This window comes from Ranitomeya variabilis, chromosome 6 (assembly GCF_051348905.1).
Source record: "Ranitomeya variabilis isolate aRanVar5 chromosome 6, aRanVar5.hap1, whole genome shotgun sequence".
Classification (NCBI taxonomy): domain Eukaryota; kingdom Metazoa; phylum Chordata; class Amphibia; order Anura; family Dendrobatidae; genus Ranitomeya; species Ranitomeya variabilis.
Genome location: NC_135237.1, coordinates 517,108,035 through 517,125,142, shown reverse-complemented (window position 1 = coordinate 517,125,142; position 17,108 = coordinate 517,108,035). Strand labels below are relative to the sequence as shown.

The window sequence follows — 17,108 nt, the reverse complement described above, 5'->3', positions numbered from 1 at the left end:
TGAATATCTCTGCAGAGGAGCAACGCAAAGCAGAAGAGCATGGCAGAATTGGGGGAAGTGAGGGCAATTTACCAGGCATTTAACTCTGAGAAAGTGACTGGCCTTCTTTTAAGTGTGAATGCACACTGTGCAGATTTGTTAATACAACACCAGAAAATTAGATGAGATCCCAATAATCTTGATGGTGGGAAGGCTCACCAGAAACTCTTGTATTTTTGGTAAAATGTTTGACTAGAATGGTATACATAGAAATTCTCTGCTGGATGCCCGTGTCGTATGCAGACAACTTGGTAGGCTCCTGACTGCAGCAGGGAGAATTTGATGTTACTAAGCATCTGATCCTTATACTTGTCGGGAATCTGACTAGGGGCGCAGTCAGACGGGCGTGAAACACGTTCGATCGCAACACCGTGCACGGACTGTCCCAACGGCTCTCCTGATCGGAGCATGACAGCCAGGGCCGTGGAGTCTGAGTCGGTATAAAATGGACCGACTCCTAAAATAGATCATTGGGTACAGTAGTACAATACAGGATGTGCTGGAGTGTGTTGTGTTTTTTTGTTTTTTTTTTCATAAGAATTTATAAAATGTTCTGTTCCTGATCTGGGCTGTTAGTAGAGATGATTCCATGCTGCACTGTGTACATGCGGAGTAGTGAGGCAGGGCTGTGGAGTCGGAGGTTTGGCTTACCAACGCCACAGCCCTGGTGACGATGTCTTGTATTTCTATTCAGCTGTCGCACTCGGGTCAGGAGCGGTGCCGGGCAGTCCGTGCTATGCGATCGTTGGCTGTTATACGTCCGTCTGACCGCGCCCTTCAGGCTGCATACGTTTACCTGTAGTACTGTGGATGGCACTTGGACCGATAGTTTCATCGACACATCTGTTTAAACACCGATCTGTGACACTCCGAGCCTCTTCTATTCTCATCAGTTTGCAGACTGGAGTTGGCCATTAAAGTTTATGGGGATCAGTTTTCTGTTAAGAGAAAATGGATAAAGGGACAATCTACCTGCTTGAAGGGGTTGTCCACTACTAGGACAACCCCCTTCATCAAAATGTTTGACGCCCCCCCCCCCCCCCCTTCATTAATAAAAAAAAAAAAAAAGAGCCTCTGCCGGAGCTGTTCCCATGGTGTTGACACTCGCGGTCCCAGGGCTCTTGTGCCATTATTGTGATGCTGGTGCCCAATCAGTGCTGGTGTTACTGTCTCCGCCTTCAGACAAATCGAAGATTAAGAGCAAGTCCGGGCTGTGGCTTCTCTTAGCGCCAGCGGTGATTGGGAGCCAGTGTAACCACAGCTCGGGAGCCCCAGGAGAACGAGTTCTGGCACTACGAGAGCGGCAGGAGTAAAAAATGTATTTTATCTGGGCCAAGCGTGCGGTATGAGATGTCCAAGTAGTGGATAACATTTAACCCTTATCCGGCTGAATAGGTACAATTGTAACTATTCCGTTTTAAAATTGCAATAACTTTTTTTTTGAAAAGACGTAGAGGGCTGAAATTTCGTGACATCTCTACATTTTTGGTCCAGAATATATTGGCCAAATTTCAATAAAATATCTCCACCCGCTTCCGAGATAAGGGGTCGAGATCTTTTTGCATCCATAACAAGCTGCATAGGTACAAATGTACCTCATATATTTTGAATGAAGATAATGCAAGGGAAAAAGCATAAATTTTTTTTTAATGATAATGCTATTTAACTATTATAAACAAGTAAAAAACTGTTCATTTACATTATAAAAGAAAATGTAAGAAACTTTTTTTTATTGATTTTCTTTGCAAGTAATGCATGTTGGCTTTGCTACAGAGTGTTCATCGCAAATGGGTTTCACACAAACCACACAAGACTTTCTAGTCTTGCGTTGTTTTCGCCTCAGGTCTCTGCAGACATAGCAACTACCAACAACAGGGGAGGGTCCACGACTACCATGAGGTATGTTGGGGCCAGCTGCTGGCTGCGATGCTACCACAATGCATCGTCCAAGCACCATTTCTACTGCACCTCGAAGAAAATGGTTTCTCATTATCATTTTGTTTGTACTACGATCTTCAATTGCAATCATACACAGCTGATTTGCGAGATCTTTCAGGAACTTTCTTCGTTGATCCTTTGCCCTGAAGCTTGGATTGTGTTCTCTGTAGATGATGTAGGATGCTAACCCACTGACATCAATCATATTGTAGAAAAATGCCAAAGTCCAACGTGATGTTCGTCGTTTCACAGTGTACTCTCCCAACATTTTATCCATAACATCAACGCCACCTTTTGTTATGTTGTAGTATTTTATTATCTCTGGCTTGGCTGCTAGTGTCTCTTCAACTTCTCCCGTCATGTGCATAGATGATAGAAGCACGACTGATTTGTTCTTCTTTGGTACATATGAACAGACTGTTGCATCATGATTGTAGGCAAAATTTGTTGAGTTTACAGGCCTTTCTTTGGCAGGCTGCATGTTGCTAGGTAGGAACCTTTTGTTTTTTCTTACTGTACCAACTAGTGTCATGTTCCAGGAGTTCAATACCTTAGCTAGTTCCATGGTTGTAAAGAAGTTATCGGTGGTGACATTTCTTCCAGAGCCTTTATACGAGCTCACTAGGTCCAATACTGTTCGTTCTCCAATGTTTACTTGTCGAGGACCATCAGTTGGTTTCCCAGTGTAGAGCTGACCTTGTAAAGGGTAGGCATTTGATGAGTCACAAGCCCAGAAAATCTTTATGCCATATTTAGCTGGTTTTGAAGGTATATACTGGGTAAATTTAGTATGACCTCTAAATGGAAATAATTGCTCGTCGACGGTGATACAATGATATGGCTTGTAGGCTCTCTCCAGATTACTGTTCAGCATTGTCCAGATGTCCCGTATTGGTGCAGCTTTATCTGTTTGCACACGTTCTGCACGTGTATTTTCGTTGTCAAACCTGATAAATCTGAGTATCATCTTGAAGCGGTCACGAGACATGGCTGCACGTATAAGAGGCAGAGCAGCAACATTCCACATTTCCTCCAGATTCTCTTTGTTGGCTCTGTGCACACCAGCAGCAATCAGTATGCCCAAAAATGCATGAAGTTCAGTTTCAGTAAATTGCTTGAATGTTTTTTGTGGTGGCCGTTTGGAAGAATCAGGAAAACGTTGTACCAGTTCGTTGTTGTAAGCATCACAAACTCTCTTGGCCTTTCGATTCGTTTCCCGTAATATGATGTCACACATCTCGGGAGTCATGATGGACTTGAATAGCTCTTTTGCTGTATATAGGTTGCTGATTGCTGCAGGGCCACCTCTTTGTCGTAGGACATTACGAGATTTTGTTTGTGCATTTGGCAGTGGATTACTGCACCATTGAGTTTCATCCTTAGCAGTCCAAATGTCGCCTGCACTTTGAGGCACAGAATCATCCTCAACACTTTCGTCTGATTCGTATTCATTTTCATGCTCTATGACCATTTCTTGTTCAATGTCTGAATCTTCTTCAGTAACATCCACTTGTGGTACATAGTTTTCATCATCAGATGCAACATATGGTTCATCCTCATGCTCAGAATCAGATTCTTCTAGCATTCGCATTATTTCGTCAGACGTAAATCTGTAAATATGAAAAAATGTAAAATAAATTATTTTCCGAAATACTACGTTATTGGCTTTTCACAAAATTATACTAACCTGCAAACACGTTTTCTTGGATTATGGCGGAAACTAGATCCAGCATTACTATCACTCATGATGACTTGCTAGATGAATTTTGGCTTCGTATTTTGTGCTGAATATAAATAAAACATCGTAAAACAATATGTAGATACTAATTATTATCCATTTTTCGTATAAAAATTATACCTATAGTGATAAGTTTCATACAAAATATAGGTAAGCCAAGTCCAGGCTGAAAGACAATTTGACTGTTCTGTCCCCACATAATGAGAATAAAGGTATAACTGGCTGTTAGATGCTGTGAGACTTTCCTACCTTCGTTTCCAAGAAATTGAAGACTTCACAAGCCTAGAAATGTGTGCTCACAGCAATGAGATGAACAGCAAAATGGCTAATGAGAGGAGGGAGGCAGGAAGACAAGTAGAAGCCACTCCCAGTTTGAATTAACTTAATTGACAGCAACATAAGTGACCAGTAACAACACTGAACAATAGATATCAGCATAACATTTGTAGCTGAATGAACTTTAGTTTCTGAAACCAAGTAAAGTCTTCCCACAGTGGAGGTATATGTGAAGGTACAATTGTACCTATGCAGCCTGTTAAGGTTGTAAAATTATGCAGCCTGACAAGGGTTAAGTGTTTTGGAAGCGCATGAGGAAATGAAAGACACCAACATGGAGTCCAAGCGGATGACATGAAAGAACAATCCATTATACAGGGCTGCAAAAATTCACAAATGTGTGAATATAATCATTGGCTAATGTCTGCAGAGCCTGCTGATATCGAGATAAGCCAACAGTCTAATGTGTGTACAGGGGTGGTGGCCATCTAGATTGGCCATGTCCAATTTCATACTGCCCATCGCTTTGTTTGCAGAGATGTCTGTTATTGGCTTTCTCATGGAAAACACACGCTTTTCGAAAGATCACTCCTTTGTATGAGAGGAACGGCAAAGACTGCCGCTAGCCGAAGCATCTTTAATCCGATATCCATCTGTGTAGGAGAGCCTTTAAAACCACAGAAAACCTCTACATTGTTTGTTTTCCATAGTCCTCTTTGCACTGTTTAAAAGCTAAATCCTGAAAAAAAAAAAAGTGAAATTATGCATGTTTATCTTCTCCATATACTGCAGTAAACTGACTTTTTATTTATTTATTTTTTTTTTATAAAGGTTAAGAGAAGTTTCTGAAAAACTGAATAAATACAACTTGAGCAGGTGAGTGTATAGACTGAAGCCAAGCATGACCTTTCATCTCTAATTATGGCAAATTATTGAACTCTAAGAGGGGCGAGGGGTTTTGGTGTGGTTGATGAGAATCGAGAGTGGTCCGAGGATGAGGAAACTGCCGGGAGAAGCACAGATGCCTGCTGTTGGAGGACACAAGCCCGGCGGGTTGTGTTGAAACTTGTGTAACTCTCTCGATGACCCCCACCGCCAGATCATCTCATGCTGTCCATACATGTGCCCTCGACCAGTCTGTTGGCAAGCGGCTCCATACAGGGTGTGACCGGCCTTACGGTGTCAGGTTAGATCAATAAACCATCTTGTCAGTTTACAAGGATCAATCCTTGTGGAGAATCAGCATTTATAAGCTGTGTTTAATTAAATATATTGACCCATTTTATTGCCTGCAGAGCGGTTGAACTCAGATCACAGAACATTTGATGTTTTTTATTGCTTATAGACTCTCTTGCAGACAAAAAAATACAATGATCATAAAGCTCAAGTATAATCCATTTAATGCATTTTGCCCTGTTTTCTGCGCAGCCACCCACCTCTGAATGTACTGGAACAGACGACTATAAAGCAATGTGTGGTTGGACCGAACCACGCGGCTTTCCTCCTGGAGGTACACTTGTAGCGCTGTATTTCCTCCTCCTGATATGATTGACTGCAGCAGTCGTTTCTTTCTAATGACTTTTAATGATCCTTTGTTTCTCATTAGGACGGCAGAATCTGCAGAATTGGCTTTTTAGTCCAACCAGACAGACTAGAATTGAGTAAACCAGAAAACAATGATGGGTAAGACAGAGTTTTTTTTTTTTTTGTTTTGTTGTTAATGTATCTGGTGACTGACAGCCTTCCTGATATACGTATGCATACAGTGAGGACGGCTAGTCAATGGCTGCAAGGATTTTGATAAATAAAATACAAGTTATGCTAAATATTTCCCCAGATACCCTTTTTTTTAATATCATTCTGTACAGGTCATGTTAGGGCTGTTTTAGCTACAGGTAGAAGCATTGTGACACCGTAACTTGGTGTCGCCTTGTACCGTTATCCCCACGGCGTGTGCATCCGCGGAATTGGGAAAAAAACCCCCAAAACTTGGAACTTAAAGCTGCAGGTTTTTGCTGGCTTCAAAAGTGTCTTGCTGAGAATTGCTGTGGTTTTGAAATGTAGTTATCGACTGCATGGCTCTAATGGGTGAAACATTAAGAATGAAGAAAACAAACAAAGAAACCCTATTCTTGCCTCTCATATCCAACACCAAAAAAGCTCCCATATGACTGTCGACAGATGACAAGAAAAAAAAAAACCCAAAAAAACCAAGCAATTACTTGCTACAGGGTTTAAAGGGTTAATCCTCAGTTTTGCAATGATTGTGGCTGGAGAACTGCGCGGTCCGTGCACAGGGCAGGGTCACTGCTTCTTACCTGCTCACTGCTGGTTATGACTTTCATTAATCTTAGAGGTCGCTTAAGTTTAAACCTGGATTGTCGCTGGGCTGAAATCCTGGACTGGGAAAAGCATCTTGGCAGATGTCTTTTATTGAGCTGTTCCTTATATTGGCCGGTTACTAGATCTTTCTAAAATGTTAGTAGAGACCCTCTTAAGGGGAAACCCTAACTGTGTGGTCCTACTGGAGCATTGGTTCTTTAGTATTGGTTCGTGCAGCTCGCACTGAATCTCTCCTAAAGGGAGGTCAGGGCCACAAAAAAATGGGTGACAATCTGAGAAGCATGATGTAGAGGCATTGACAATGATTCCAGGGATGTCACTGGCCTGCTTGCTGCAGTCTTGATTAAAAAAAAAAAATATATATATATATATATCTATCCTGTATGAGTTGTCCAATCATAAGCGGACTGCAACACAGCAGTAAAAAACACCCGCCGCGCCATTGCTTAGGTTTTTCAGTGCTGGGATGTAATGATACATCTCTGATCTCCTGGTATAACCTCCTGCATGATTAGAAGGAGCACAGGAGGCTCGCACGTTTTGGATAAGTGGTAGCACAGCTGAGGTTTGCAGTGTCTCATTAAGAATTATTGTATCATAGCTCATAGCACTGCTGGCTCTGCTGTACTGCTCTTCCTTTACACTGCCTGCTCGGACAGGAGTCACACTTGCGTCAGTTGTGGTTAAGAACCACTGTTAAGTCTGATTATTAACACCGCTCTGGACAGGTAGTGTGTGCGAGAGGGTAGTATAGCAGAACTGACAGTGCTGTGAGATGAGCTGATCTGCAACAGTCATGATGATTTACTTGTGCAATGACTGTGTCTAAATATGATCAGAATAAAAGAAGCCTTTTGATGCACAAGTATGACGCGTGCCACAGTGACCTAAGCAGTCATATGTACCGGACAGTGTGCACATGGCCATGGAGCTCACTCTCGGGCATTGCAATCAGTCATGACTTCTGAGAAGCCAAAGCCTACATATACTGCTGATGTGCAAAAAATGAATCTTTACAAATACTACAATGTGTACTTTTATTAACCCCTTCAAGACCTTGCCCTTTTCCGTTTTTGCGTTCTTGTTTTTCGCTCCCCTCCTTTCCAGAGCCATAACTTTTTTTTTTTTTTTTTTCTGTCAATATGGCCATGTGAGGGCTTGTTTTTTGCGGGACAAGTTGCACTTTTGAACGACATCATTGGTTTTAGCATGTCATGTACTAGAAAATGGGGAAAAAAATACCCAGTGCGGTGAAATTGCAAAAAAAGTGCAATTTCACGCTTTATTTTTTTTTTATTTGGCTTTTTTGCTAGGTTCACTAAATGCTAAAACTAACCTGCCATTTTGATTCTCCAGGTCATTACGAGTTCATAGACAAACATGTCTAGGATACGTTTTATATAAGTGGTAAAAAAAAATTCCAAACTTTGCTTAAAAAAAAAAAAAAAAAATTGCACAATTTTCCAATACCCGTAGCGTCTATTTTTCGTGATCTGGGGTCAGGTGAGGGCTTATTTTTTGCGTGCCGAGCTGACATTTTTAATGATACCATTTTGGTGCAGATACGTTTGGTGCAGATTCGATCTTTTGATCGCCCGTTATTGCATTTTAATGCAATGTCACGGCGACCAAAAAAAACTGTAATCCTGGCGTTATGATTTTTTTTTCTCGCTACGCCGTTGAGCGATCAGGTTAATGGTTTTTTTTATTGATTGGGCGATTCTGAACGCGGCGATACCAAATATGTGTAGGTTTGTGTGTGTTTTTATTTTTATTTTTATTTTGAAAGGGGGGTGATTTAAACTTTTTTTTATTTTTTTAATTTTTGTAAAACTTTTTTTTTTTTTTTCCTTTACTATTGCCATGTTTCAATAGCCTCCATGGGAGGCGAGAAGCTGGCATAGCCTGATCGGCTCTGCTACATAGGAGTGATCGTCAGATCGCTCCTATGTTGCTGAGTTACAGGCTTGCTATGAGCACCGACCACAGGGTGGCGCTCAACAGCAAGCCGGCATTAGCAACCATAGAGACCTCTGGTTGTTATGCCGACGCATCGCTGACCCCCGATCATGTGACGGGGTCGGTGATGCTCTCGTTTCTGGCCGGAAGCGCCAGTTAAATGCCGCTGTCAGCGTTTAACAGCGGCATTTAACTAGTTAATAGCGGCAGGTGAATCGCGATTTCACACTCCGCTATTGTGGGCACATGTCAGCTGTACAAAACAGCTGACATTTCCCGGCTTTGATGCGGGCTCACCGCCAGAGCTAACATCAAAGTAGGGGATCCGACCTCGGCAGTAATAGTACGGCGGAGGTCGGTAAGGGGTTAAAGCTTAATAAGGCACCCATAGGTTGTGCGCCTGTGAATCTGTGTGGTCACTGAATTGGTGTCTAACAATGTGCCACATGGGGCGTAATCCTCCCAGCAAGATCCCAAGGGTGTTGCTTAGGCTGGTTTCTTGCCAGACCAAGTCCTGGAGCACTTCTTTGTACCTGGGGTTCCAGACTTCTTGACGTCCCTGCTGGTGGTGCTTTTCTTTACTTTTTGACTGATTTGACTGATGTGACCTCTTTTATTTTCAGTTCAAAGTTGAACAGTGGCTCAGGGGCAGGAAGGACATCCCGGCCAGGCAGGACTAGTGATTCTCCCTGGTTTTTGTCTGGCTCGGAGACTCTGGGCAGACTGGCAGGCAACACCCTTGGGTAAGTTGTAATAGGGTTAAGGCTGAAAATATCTAATTAAATACTTTTTTTTTTTTTTTTTAATGGAAGTTACATATGTATTTTCAATGTGCGTAGGAGAAACTGCAACCAATGAGGATGAATACAGCTTTTAGGCCACAAATGTGGCACCTCTCAATGTAGTCCAGGTGATTGTATAGATTGAGAATACAGTCTTGAGTATTATTCCTTGCAGGCCGTAGGGTAATGTGACCTTTTGCTTATGTGAATCCGTGTAGACCAAAGCTTTATATTTAGATTGTTACATAAAATAATATCCATGTGTGTTCTTTGCCTTTTTATTTACATTTTTTTTTTTGTCTCTTCTAGCAGTCGTTGGAGCTCCGGTGTGGGTGGAAGTGGTGGTGGATCCTCTGGTCGGTCGTCTGCAGGTGCTCGAGATTCTCGTAGACAGACTCGGGTCATTCGTACTGGGAGGGACAGAGGCTCTGGACTTCTGGGAAGTCAGCCGCAACCAGTGATTCCAGCGTCGGTGATACCTGAAGAACTTATATCACAGGTCATTTCAATAACATCAATCTCCTTTATGGTTATTTACTTTTTTTTCTTGGCAGTATTTAGATAGCGGCATGTAGAGTTGGTGTGAAACTGTCTTCTGAGGATGACATGACTGACAGAATGGGCGCCTCTCTCGCAGAGCTGTTCTCCTTTCTGCCTCCATAGACGAGATCCACCACTTGGATTTGCCTTTGTGATGTCCAAATGCCCCGAGAGGGTAATGCAGTGCCGGGGTGACTGTCGCAGCTTGATCCACTTTTCTTACTGTGCAAACCATGACCCTGATTCATCAAGGTCTGTACTTCACGGGGTGTGCTGGAGTCAGACATCCCAATTTATTAAGAGAAAGAGGTTTCTTAATAAATCCGCCGCATCTGAAAAGTGGCAGGTCTCGCTATAAGGCCGGGATCACACATGCAAGAAACATGGCCAAGTCTCGCATGTTAATACCCGGAAGCGGAGCGTGCGGCTGCATGTATTGCTAAGCGGTCGCTCCTGAGTGCCGGGTATTAACATGCGAGACTCGGCCGTGTTTCTCGCATGTGTGATCCTGGCCTAAATCTTACTCCAGTCATGAATAAATGAGAGAGTCTAACAATGACAGACTGGTACAGAAAGGAGAGGACCCTCGAGGGCTTAGCCTACAGATGATCGTCTTGTGTGTCCATCCTGTTAAGCCAGTGTCTTTCAGGAGAGGGGCAGAAATATCCAAATTGCAAAGTGTGCAAGCATTTAGTTTGATGAATCTGATTTGGATTCACTTTTTTTTTTTTTTTTTTTTTCTTTGTGTATATTCCTCACACAAAAGGCAATGACAGAGGATTCCTTTGGGTTTACAACTAATTTTTCTTCTGTGGCATTCCGTTTCTCTCTTGCACACTATAGGCCCAGGTCGTCCTCCAAGGCAAGTCTCGAAGCGTCATCATAAGGGAGCTCCAGAGGACCAATCTTGACGTGAATCTGGCAGTGAACAACCTCTTAAGCCGCGACGATGAAGACGGAGATGATGGTGACGACACTGCCAGCGAGTCTTACTTGCCTGGAGGTTAGCGTTTACTTGCATGCCCTGTCTATTACTCGCATCTAGAGGTGGTCTTGTTTCCTAAAGCCGAATCTTAGACTATGAAATACGACGTGGTCCCATTCTGAGTCCATGTCTGTGACCTTGTTTCTGGGTGTTAGTGACTGTAGTGAAATGTCTCATGGCATTCTGTTTTTTCATATTTTGCTTAATGACGGCTTGTGATCCTTGTGTTTGTAGAGGATCTTATGTCACTGCTGGATGCTGACATTCATTCTGCTCACCCAAGTGTCATAATTGATGCTGATGCTATGTTTTCAGAAGATATTAGCTACTTTGGTTATCCATCCTTTCGGCGCTCTTCACTTTCCAGGATAGGCTCATCTAGAGGTAATTCTGTGCCTTTGTCTTTTTTAGAAATTAGCCACGTTTAATGTCGTAGTCTTTAGCATTCCCTTGTGATTATTATTTTTTTTTTAATATATATATATATTTTTTTACTCTTTAAACGTGTTGGCCAACGGCAGATCCTGTTTGCAGTCAGTAAACCTCCTGGGTGGGCCAACAGAGGCAATTGTCGTACTAATATATTATGGTTCCCCACCCCCTCAGTTACTTTTTTATTGATGTTATACTAGACCTCACAGCAAACTGTTAAAGGGGTTGTCCAGCCTTGGTGACTGCAGACCCGTGATTCTTCAGTGTGGGAATTGTGTTGCTGGGAGCATGTGGTCATGTGATGTGCCACATTCCGACTAGACTTGTCTGGCCACTCATTGAGCGAAGTTGCACACGTCTAGTCCGGCATGTGACTACAGATGCAAATCACATACTTGCGGTTATGCCTGGCACAGGAGAACCTTAAGGCTATGTTCACACTTTGCGGCTTTTGCTGCGGATCCGCAGCGGTTTTGATGCTGCGGAGCCGCAGCAGTTTTCCATGCAGGGTACAGTACAATGTTACCCTATGGAAAACAAAAACCACTGTGCCCACATTGTGGAAAAAACCGCGCGGAATTGCTGCGGGAAAAAAAGGAGCATGTCACTTCTTTCTGCGGATTCCGCAGCGGTTTTCAACATGCACCAATAGGAAAGTGCTGTTGAAAACCCGCAGAGGAATCCGTAGAAGAAACCGCAGGAAAATCCGCAGTGAAAAACGCAGCGGTTTTGCACTGCGGTTTTTCCAAAACCGCTGCGGAAAAATCTGCAGCAAAATCTGCAAAGTGTGAACAAGCCCTTATAGTGCATGGAGGGAGTGATGTGAAGATTCACAAGTCTGCACTCACACACTGACTACAGACTTATACCATTTTTAAAGCCGGGCAACCCCTTAATTGCCAAGTTGCTCTTGATCTGATATTTAGATGACCCCTTTTGACTTCCCAATTAGCAAAATGGTCAATGAAGAAATCAACCTTGCATGTGATTTTTCATAACATTATACTTTGATTCTTGGCTTTACCATTTTAGAAATTGATCCTCAGTTTTGGCATTACTGGCCCATTACGGAGTCGTACTGACAAGCACTCGGCACCAGTAACCTTAATATGCTCTATGACCCTCCTGGCGAGTAGTGTTGCATTACACATCCCATTTAGGGCTAAACCATGCTTCTTGTCGAGCTACTTTATCTTTGTGGGTTTCCTTTATTTTAATGTTCCTCCTGAGCAGAGAAGCATGTCCTCTCACAAACCACTCCTGTGTGAAAAAATGGCACTAGTGAAATGACCCTAAATACCAAGAAATGGTAGTAATGGAGATCATTTCTTTGAAGCGATACATAAGCTTAAGTTGCTGCTAGATAAGAAGGGTCTTAAATAGAGATTGGCTTACTTTTATCCCACTGGTGTGACCCCATTGCATACCAGTTCTCCTTCTTCCCTTAGAAAGAGACTCTGAGCTGTTGCGTGAACGCGAGTCAGTCTTACGCTTGCGCGAGAGGCGGTGGCTTGATGGGGCCTCATTCGATAATGAAAGAGGCTCCACTAGTAAAGAAGGGGAGCCCAGTCTGGACAAGAAGAACACTCCTATACTGAGCCCAGTATCTCTCGGAGAAGATCTGCAATGGTGGCCGGAAAAGGTATCCTTATTTAATTTTTGATAAAATTATCTGCCTTTGGACACCCTTAGGAAAGGCCTTAGTGCTTAAAGGGGTTTTACACACAAAAAAAGCATGTTTCCTGTTAGGGTTGTGCATGCAGGCAGGGCCGGCGTCAACACCCGGCCTAGCCGGGCAATTGCCGGGGCCCTGACGAGACAGGGGGGCCCACTCACACAGTCATAGAGCCATCTGGCTGCTTTAACCCTTTCTACCCTTTCAATTTGCGCTGGCACAAGCATCTTCTCACTGTCAGTGCAGGGCCAGGCACACATAGGGGTTAATTAAGGACACAGCCAGCGTGACATTGTGGGCGGAGAGTTCTCCTGCTCTGTATCTCCTGACTGTGTGCACTCCTGAACTTATCAAGGAGACCGAGCTCCTACCAGCACCTGAGTGAGTGCAATGCTATATCGCTGTATGTTCTGACAGTCTGGGACTGGGTGACCTGGGGCGGCCATGGGCTGGGCGGCTGCAGCTGATATATATATATATATATATATACTACAGCAGCCTCCCAGCCCAGACCCCCAGCACAGCCTGTATAGATACAGTGTATATAATATATATACAGGACAGGTGCTGGGGGCCTGGGCTGGGTGGCTGTTGAAGTATATACACTGCACAGTACCACTCCCCTGTATATATACACTGCACAGTACCACTCCTCCTGTATATATACACTGCATAGCACCACTCCTCCTGTATATAGACACTGCACAGTACCACTCCCCTGTATATATACACTGCACAGTACCACTCCTCCTGTATATATACACCGCACAGTACCACTCCTCCTGTCCTGTATATAGACACTGCACAGTACCACTCCTCCTGTATATATACACCGCACAGTACCACTCCTCCTGTATATATACACTGCATAGCACCACTCCTCCTGTATATATATACCGCACAGTACCACTCCTCCTGTATATATACACTGCACAGTACCACTCCTCCTGTATATATACACTGCACAGTACCACTCCTCCTGTATATATACACTGCATAGCACCACTCCTCCTGTGTATATATACCGCACAGTACCACTCCTCCTGTATATATACACTGCACAGTACCACTCCTCCTGTATATATACACTGCACAGTACCACTCCTCCTGTATATATATACCGCACAGTACCACTCCTCCTGTATATATACACTGCACAGTACCACTCCTCCTGTGTATATATACACCGCACAGTACCACTCCCCTCTATATATACACCGCACATTACCTCTCCTCCTGTATATATACACTGCACAGTACCGCTCCTCCTGTATATATACACTGCACAGTACCTCTCCCCTGTATATATACACTGCACAGTACCTCTCCTCCTGTATATATACACTGTACAGTACCTCTCCCCTGTATATATACACTGCACAGTACCGCTCCTCCTGTATATATACACTGCACAGTACCTCTCCCCTGTATATATACACTGCACAGTACCTCTCCTCCTGTATATATACACTGCACAGTACCACTCCTCCTGTATATATACACTGCACAGTACCTCTCCCCTGTATATATACACTGCAGAATTTACAATAGCTATCACTCATGTAAGAAGTGAAATCTGGCATTGTACTATACCTATATTTCTCCGCTGTATCTGGGCATCATGAATCGTGATATATTTTAAAGGGGGGGGCCCACTGAGACTCTTTCGCCCGGGGCCCTCAAAAACCTGGAGCCGGCCCTGCATGCAGGTTACTCGGGACCTCTACCACTGATCGTTGGGTTTAGTGCATTGATCACATGTCTGTCCTGCAGCTCCAGCCAGGGTCTATAGGGAGGAGAGGAAATGGCAAGTACAGTGCTCAACCATTTAGGGTAGCCCATTTTTGATAAGGGGTGCTCTCTGGCGCCTCACTGAGGGACATAGAGCCATAGTAGTCACTTGCTGCCACCAGTAGGTCAGCACGAAGTTACTTAAGCCCCCCTCCCCTTCCTTTTATGTGCTGCTTCCCAGCAAGATGCAGTGGTGGAGACACCAACCCAGGGAGAATGGGTAATGCACTGGTTCAGGGTGTGGGCTGGATGTACTGGGCTCCCCCTGGTGGTAACTTTAAGTAATTGCACAGCTGTATGTATTGTCTTCACTTCTGATTATATTTGACATGCTGATGGTTTTTTAGTCTGGTAACAATTTTTTTTTTTTTTTTTTTTTTTGTTCATATTTTGTGCAAAGGATGGGACTAAATTTATAGCCATTGGAGCTCTGTATTCTGAGCTGGTTGCTGTGAGCAGTAAAGGAGAGCTGTGTCAGTGGAAATGGCTGGAGTCGGAGCCGTATAGGAACCCACAGGTTTGTCGTCGTTCTCCACCACTTCTGTAACTTTAAGTTTTTCTCTCTTTGATAAATGAACCTAAAATAAAAAAAATTAAAGTATGTGCAACATCTTCTAAAGTCTTGAAATACTGACTTTTTTTTTTTTTTTCCTTTTCCCTCTTAGAACCCATTGCTTCATCATCCAAGAATTGCTTTCCTGGGTCTGACAAACGAGAAAATTGTTCTACTTTCTGCTAATAGTATTCGCGCAACGGTTGCTACAGAAAGCAATAAGGTTGGACTTGATTGATTTTTTTTTTTTTTTTTTTTTATTTGTGTGTATTTTTAAGTCTTGGTGAAGTCTTTACATTTTTGTGCCTCAAGCTCTGATTTAGTCTTGTGGAAATTCAGCAAAAGGTTACAAAGTGATTGTTGTACTTAGACTGCACTCTGCTCCAGTGACATGCACAACGGTATTTATTTACCAACCACTAGATGGCGGACCAGTGATTCTTCCCATGTGTCTAGCTGGGCCATTTACAAGCCTTTCCACTACACAAGGGGTGAATTGATGCCATTATACTCTTTGGGGGGTGATAAATTCTCAGCTTTGATGTCTTTTGTGGCGCACAAGTATTGGCAGGATCTGGGACGTGTAAACCTGGTGGGGGTCTGTAGCCAGGACCATTGTGCTGTTCCATGGTCATCTGTAAGATGCCTTTTATTAGGCGATTCACTGGGGTGTCACACCATCTTCATGAGTCTTCATTTTGGTTTGTATTTTATATATTTTTTGCGTTAGGTGGCCACATGGGTCGATGAGACTCTAAGCTCTGTTGCTTCAAAATTAGAACATACGGCCCAAGTGTTTCCAGAGCTGCAGGGAGAGAAGATTGTATCACTACACTGCTGTGCGCTTTACACATGTGCACAACTGGAAAACAACCTCTACTGGTGGTGAGTAGATCTGTCGCCATGTTAACACGATGAGGGGGTCATCAGGACAATGCCTTATTAATGGCCCCAGGGTGCTGTATGTATAGATCTCCTGAACTGGTGCTCCTCCTACGGTTGGCTTTGTGGCTACCGCTGGGTTCCTGACCTAAGCAATGTCTCTTCACTGCTGCAGCTGATTTGATCAACTGCAGTGTATATTTACTTCTAAGGCTGGCTTCATACTGCCTTTTAGGCATCCGTTAGACGGACTACGTTACACCGCGGCATAACGCGGTGTAACACAATCCGTTAATGCCGCCATTGAGTCCAATGTCAGACACATCGCTAGCGCACGCCCACAATGGGCACGCGCTAGCTATGTGCCGTCATTGAGTGACAGACCTTGGGACGCGGGCTGCAGCGTTTCCGGGTCAGTCACTGCTAGCGTAGATGGAGCATCTGCTTCCTCTATCTGCGCTAGCGCGACGACATATCAGCACTTGCGTTAACAGCAGCCCGTTAACTCGTGTTGAACGGGCTGCTGTTAACGCATTGTGAACCTGGCCTAAGCGAAGTGTTTCTTCTAATTGAGAGGAAATGCAAAGGCTGCAGTGATCAGAGGCCGCCGGGCGGGCCACGGACTGAGCTGAGGAGTGATCGGTGCAGAAAATAAACATGATTTTTGTTTTTTTTTTCTTAAATTTTAAACGGCATCCTACGGCCATTACCAACGTGTTATGTAGAGTTGGACAAGCCCTTTTTCAGTTGGTCTGTTTAGTTTAGAAGATTTTCTACGTTGTCTCATGGTCTTTTCACTGATATTGATGGTTTAGTCCGCCGGTCTAACATGCATGGGGGTCCCCGACAGCTTGTTGATGGTGGGAGACAGGGATCCGTTATGTCAGATTGTGGATTGCCAATTGTTTTGTTCCTTGAGTCTGGCCAGGGCTCTCATAGAGGACACAGGAGCAATCTGGGAGAGTTGGAGGCCATCATGTGCCCAACATCCATGTGAAGAGTATAGTCATGCAGGATACATTGTGTGCAGAACTATTCCTTTATTTCTTTTTGTTTTCCAGGGGTGTTGTTCCTTTTAGCCAGAGGAAAAAAATGCTTGAGAAGGCGAGAGCGAAAAACAAAAAACCCAAATCTAGTGCTGGGATTTCTTCAATGCCAAATATAACAGTTGGTAC

The 17,108-nt window shown here is 43.7% G+C and overlaps 1 protein-coding gene across 10 annotated transcripts in view; it reads left to right on the top strand.

The window, feature by feature from the left end:
- Positions 1 to 17,108, top strand: part of UBR5 (ubiquitin protein ligase E3 component n-recognin 5) — a 131,399-nt gene that overhangs the window by 23,796 nt on the left and 90,495 nt on the right. For 6 of the 10 annotated variants that reach the window (XM_077270989.1, XM_077270987.1, XM_077270991.1 and 3 more), the window contains exons 2-13: positions 4,823 to 4,867; positions 5,420 to 5,501; positions 5,598 to 5,674; positions 8,917 to 9,036; positions 9,385 to 9,574; positions 10,459 to 10,618; positions 10,835 to 10,984; positions 12,463 to 12,674; positions 14,899 to 15,015; positions 15,164 to 15,274; positions 15,782 to 15,936; positions 16,995 to 17,108. The exon at positions 16,995 to 17,108 is cut by the window's right edge and continues 4 nt beyond it. In XM_077270989.1, coding sequence (XP_077127104.1) covers positions 4,823 to 4,867; positions 5,420 to 5,501; positions 5,598 to 5,674; positions 8,917 to 9,036; positions 9,385 to 9,574; positions 10,459 to 10,618; positions 10,835 to 10,984; positions 12,463 to 12,674; positions 14,899 to 15,015; positions 15,164 to 15,274; positions 15,782 to 15,936; positions 16,995 to 17,108 — 1,533 coding nt within the window. The remainder of the gene's footprint in view (positions 1 to 4,822; positions 4,868 to 5,419; positions 5,502 to 5,597; positions 5,675 to 8,916; positions 9,037 to 9,384; positions 9,575 to 10,458; positions 10,619 to 10,834; positions 10,985 to 12,462; positions 12,675 to 14,898; positions 15,016 to 15,163; positions 15,275 to 15,781; positions 15,937 to 16,994) is intronic. The other 4 variants (XM_077270996.1, XM_077270994.1, XM_077270993.1 and 1 more) reach the window with 1 other exon arrangement.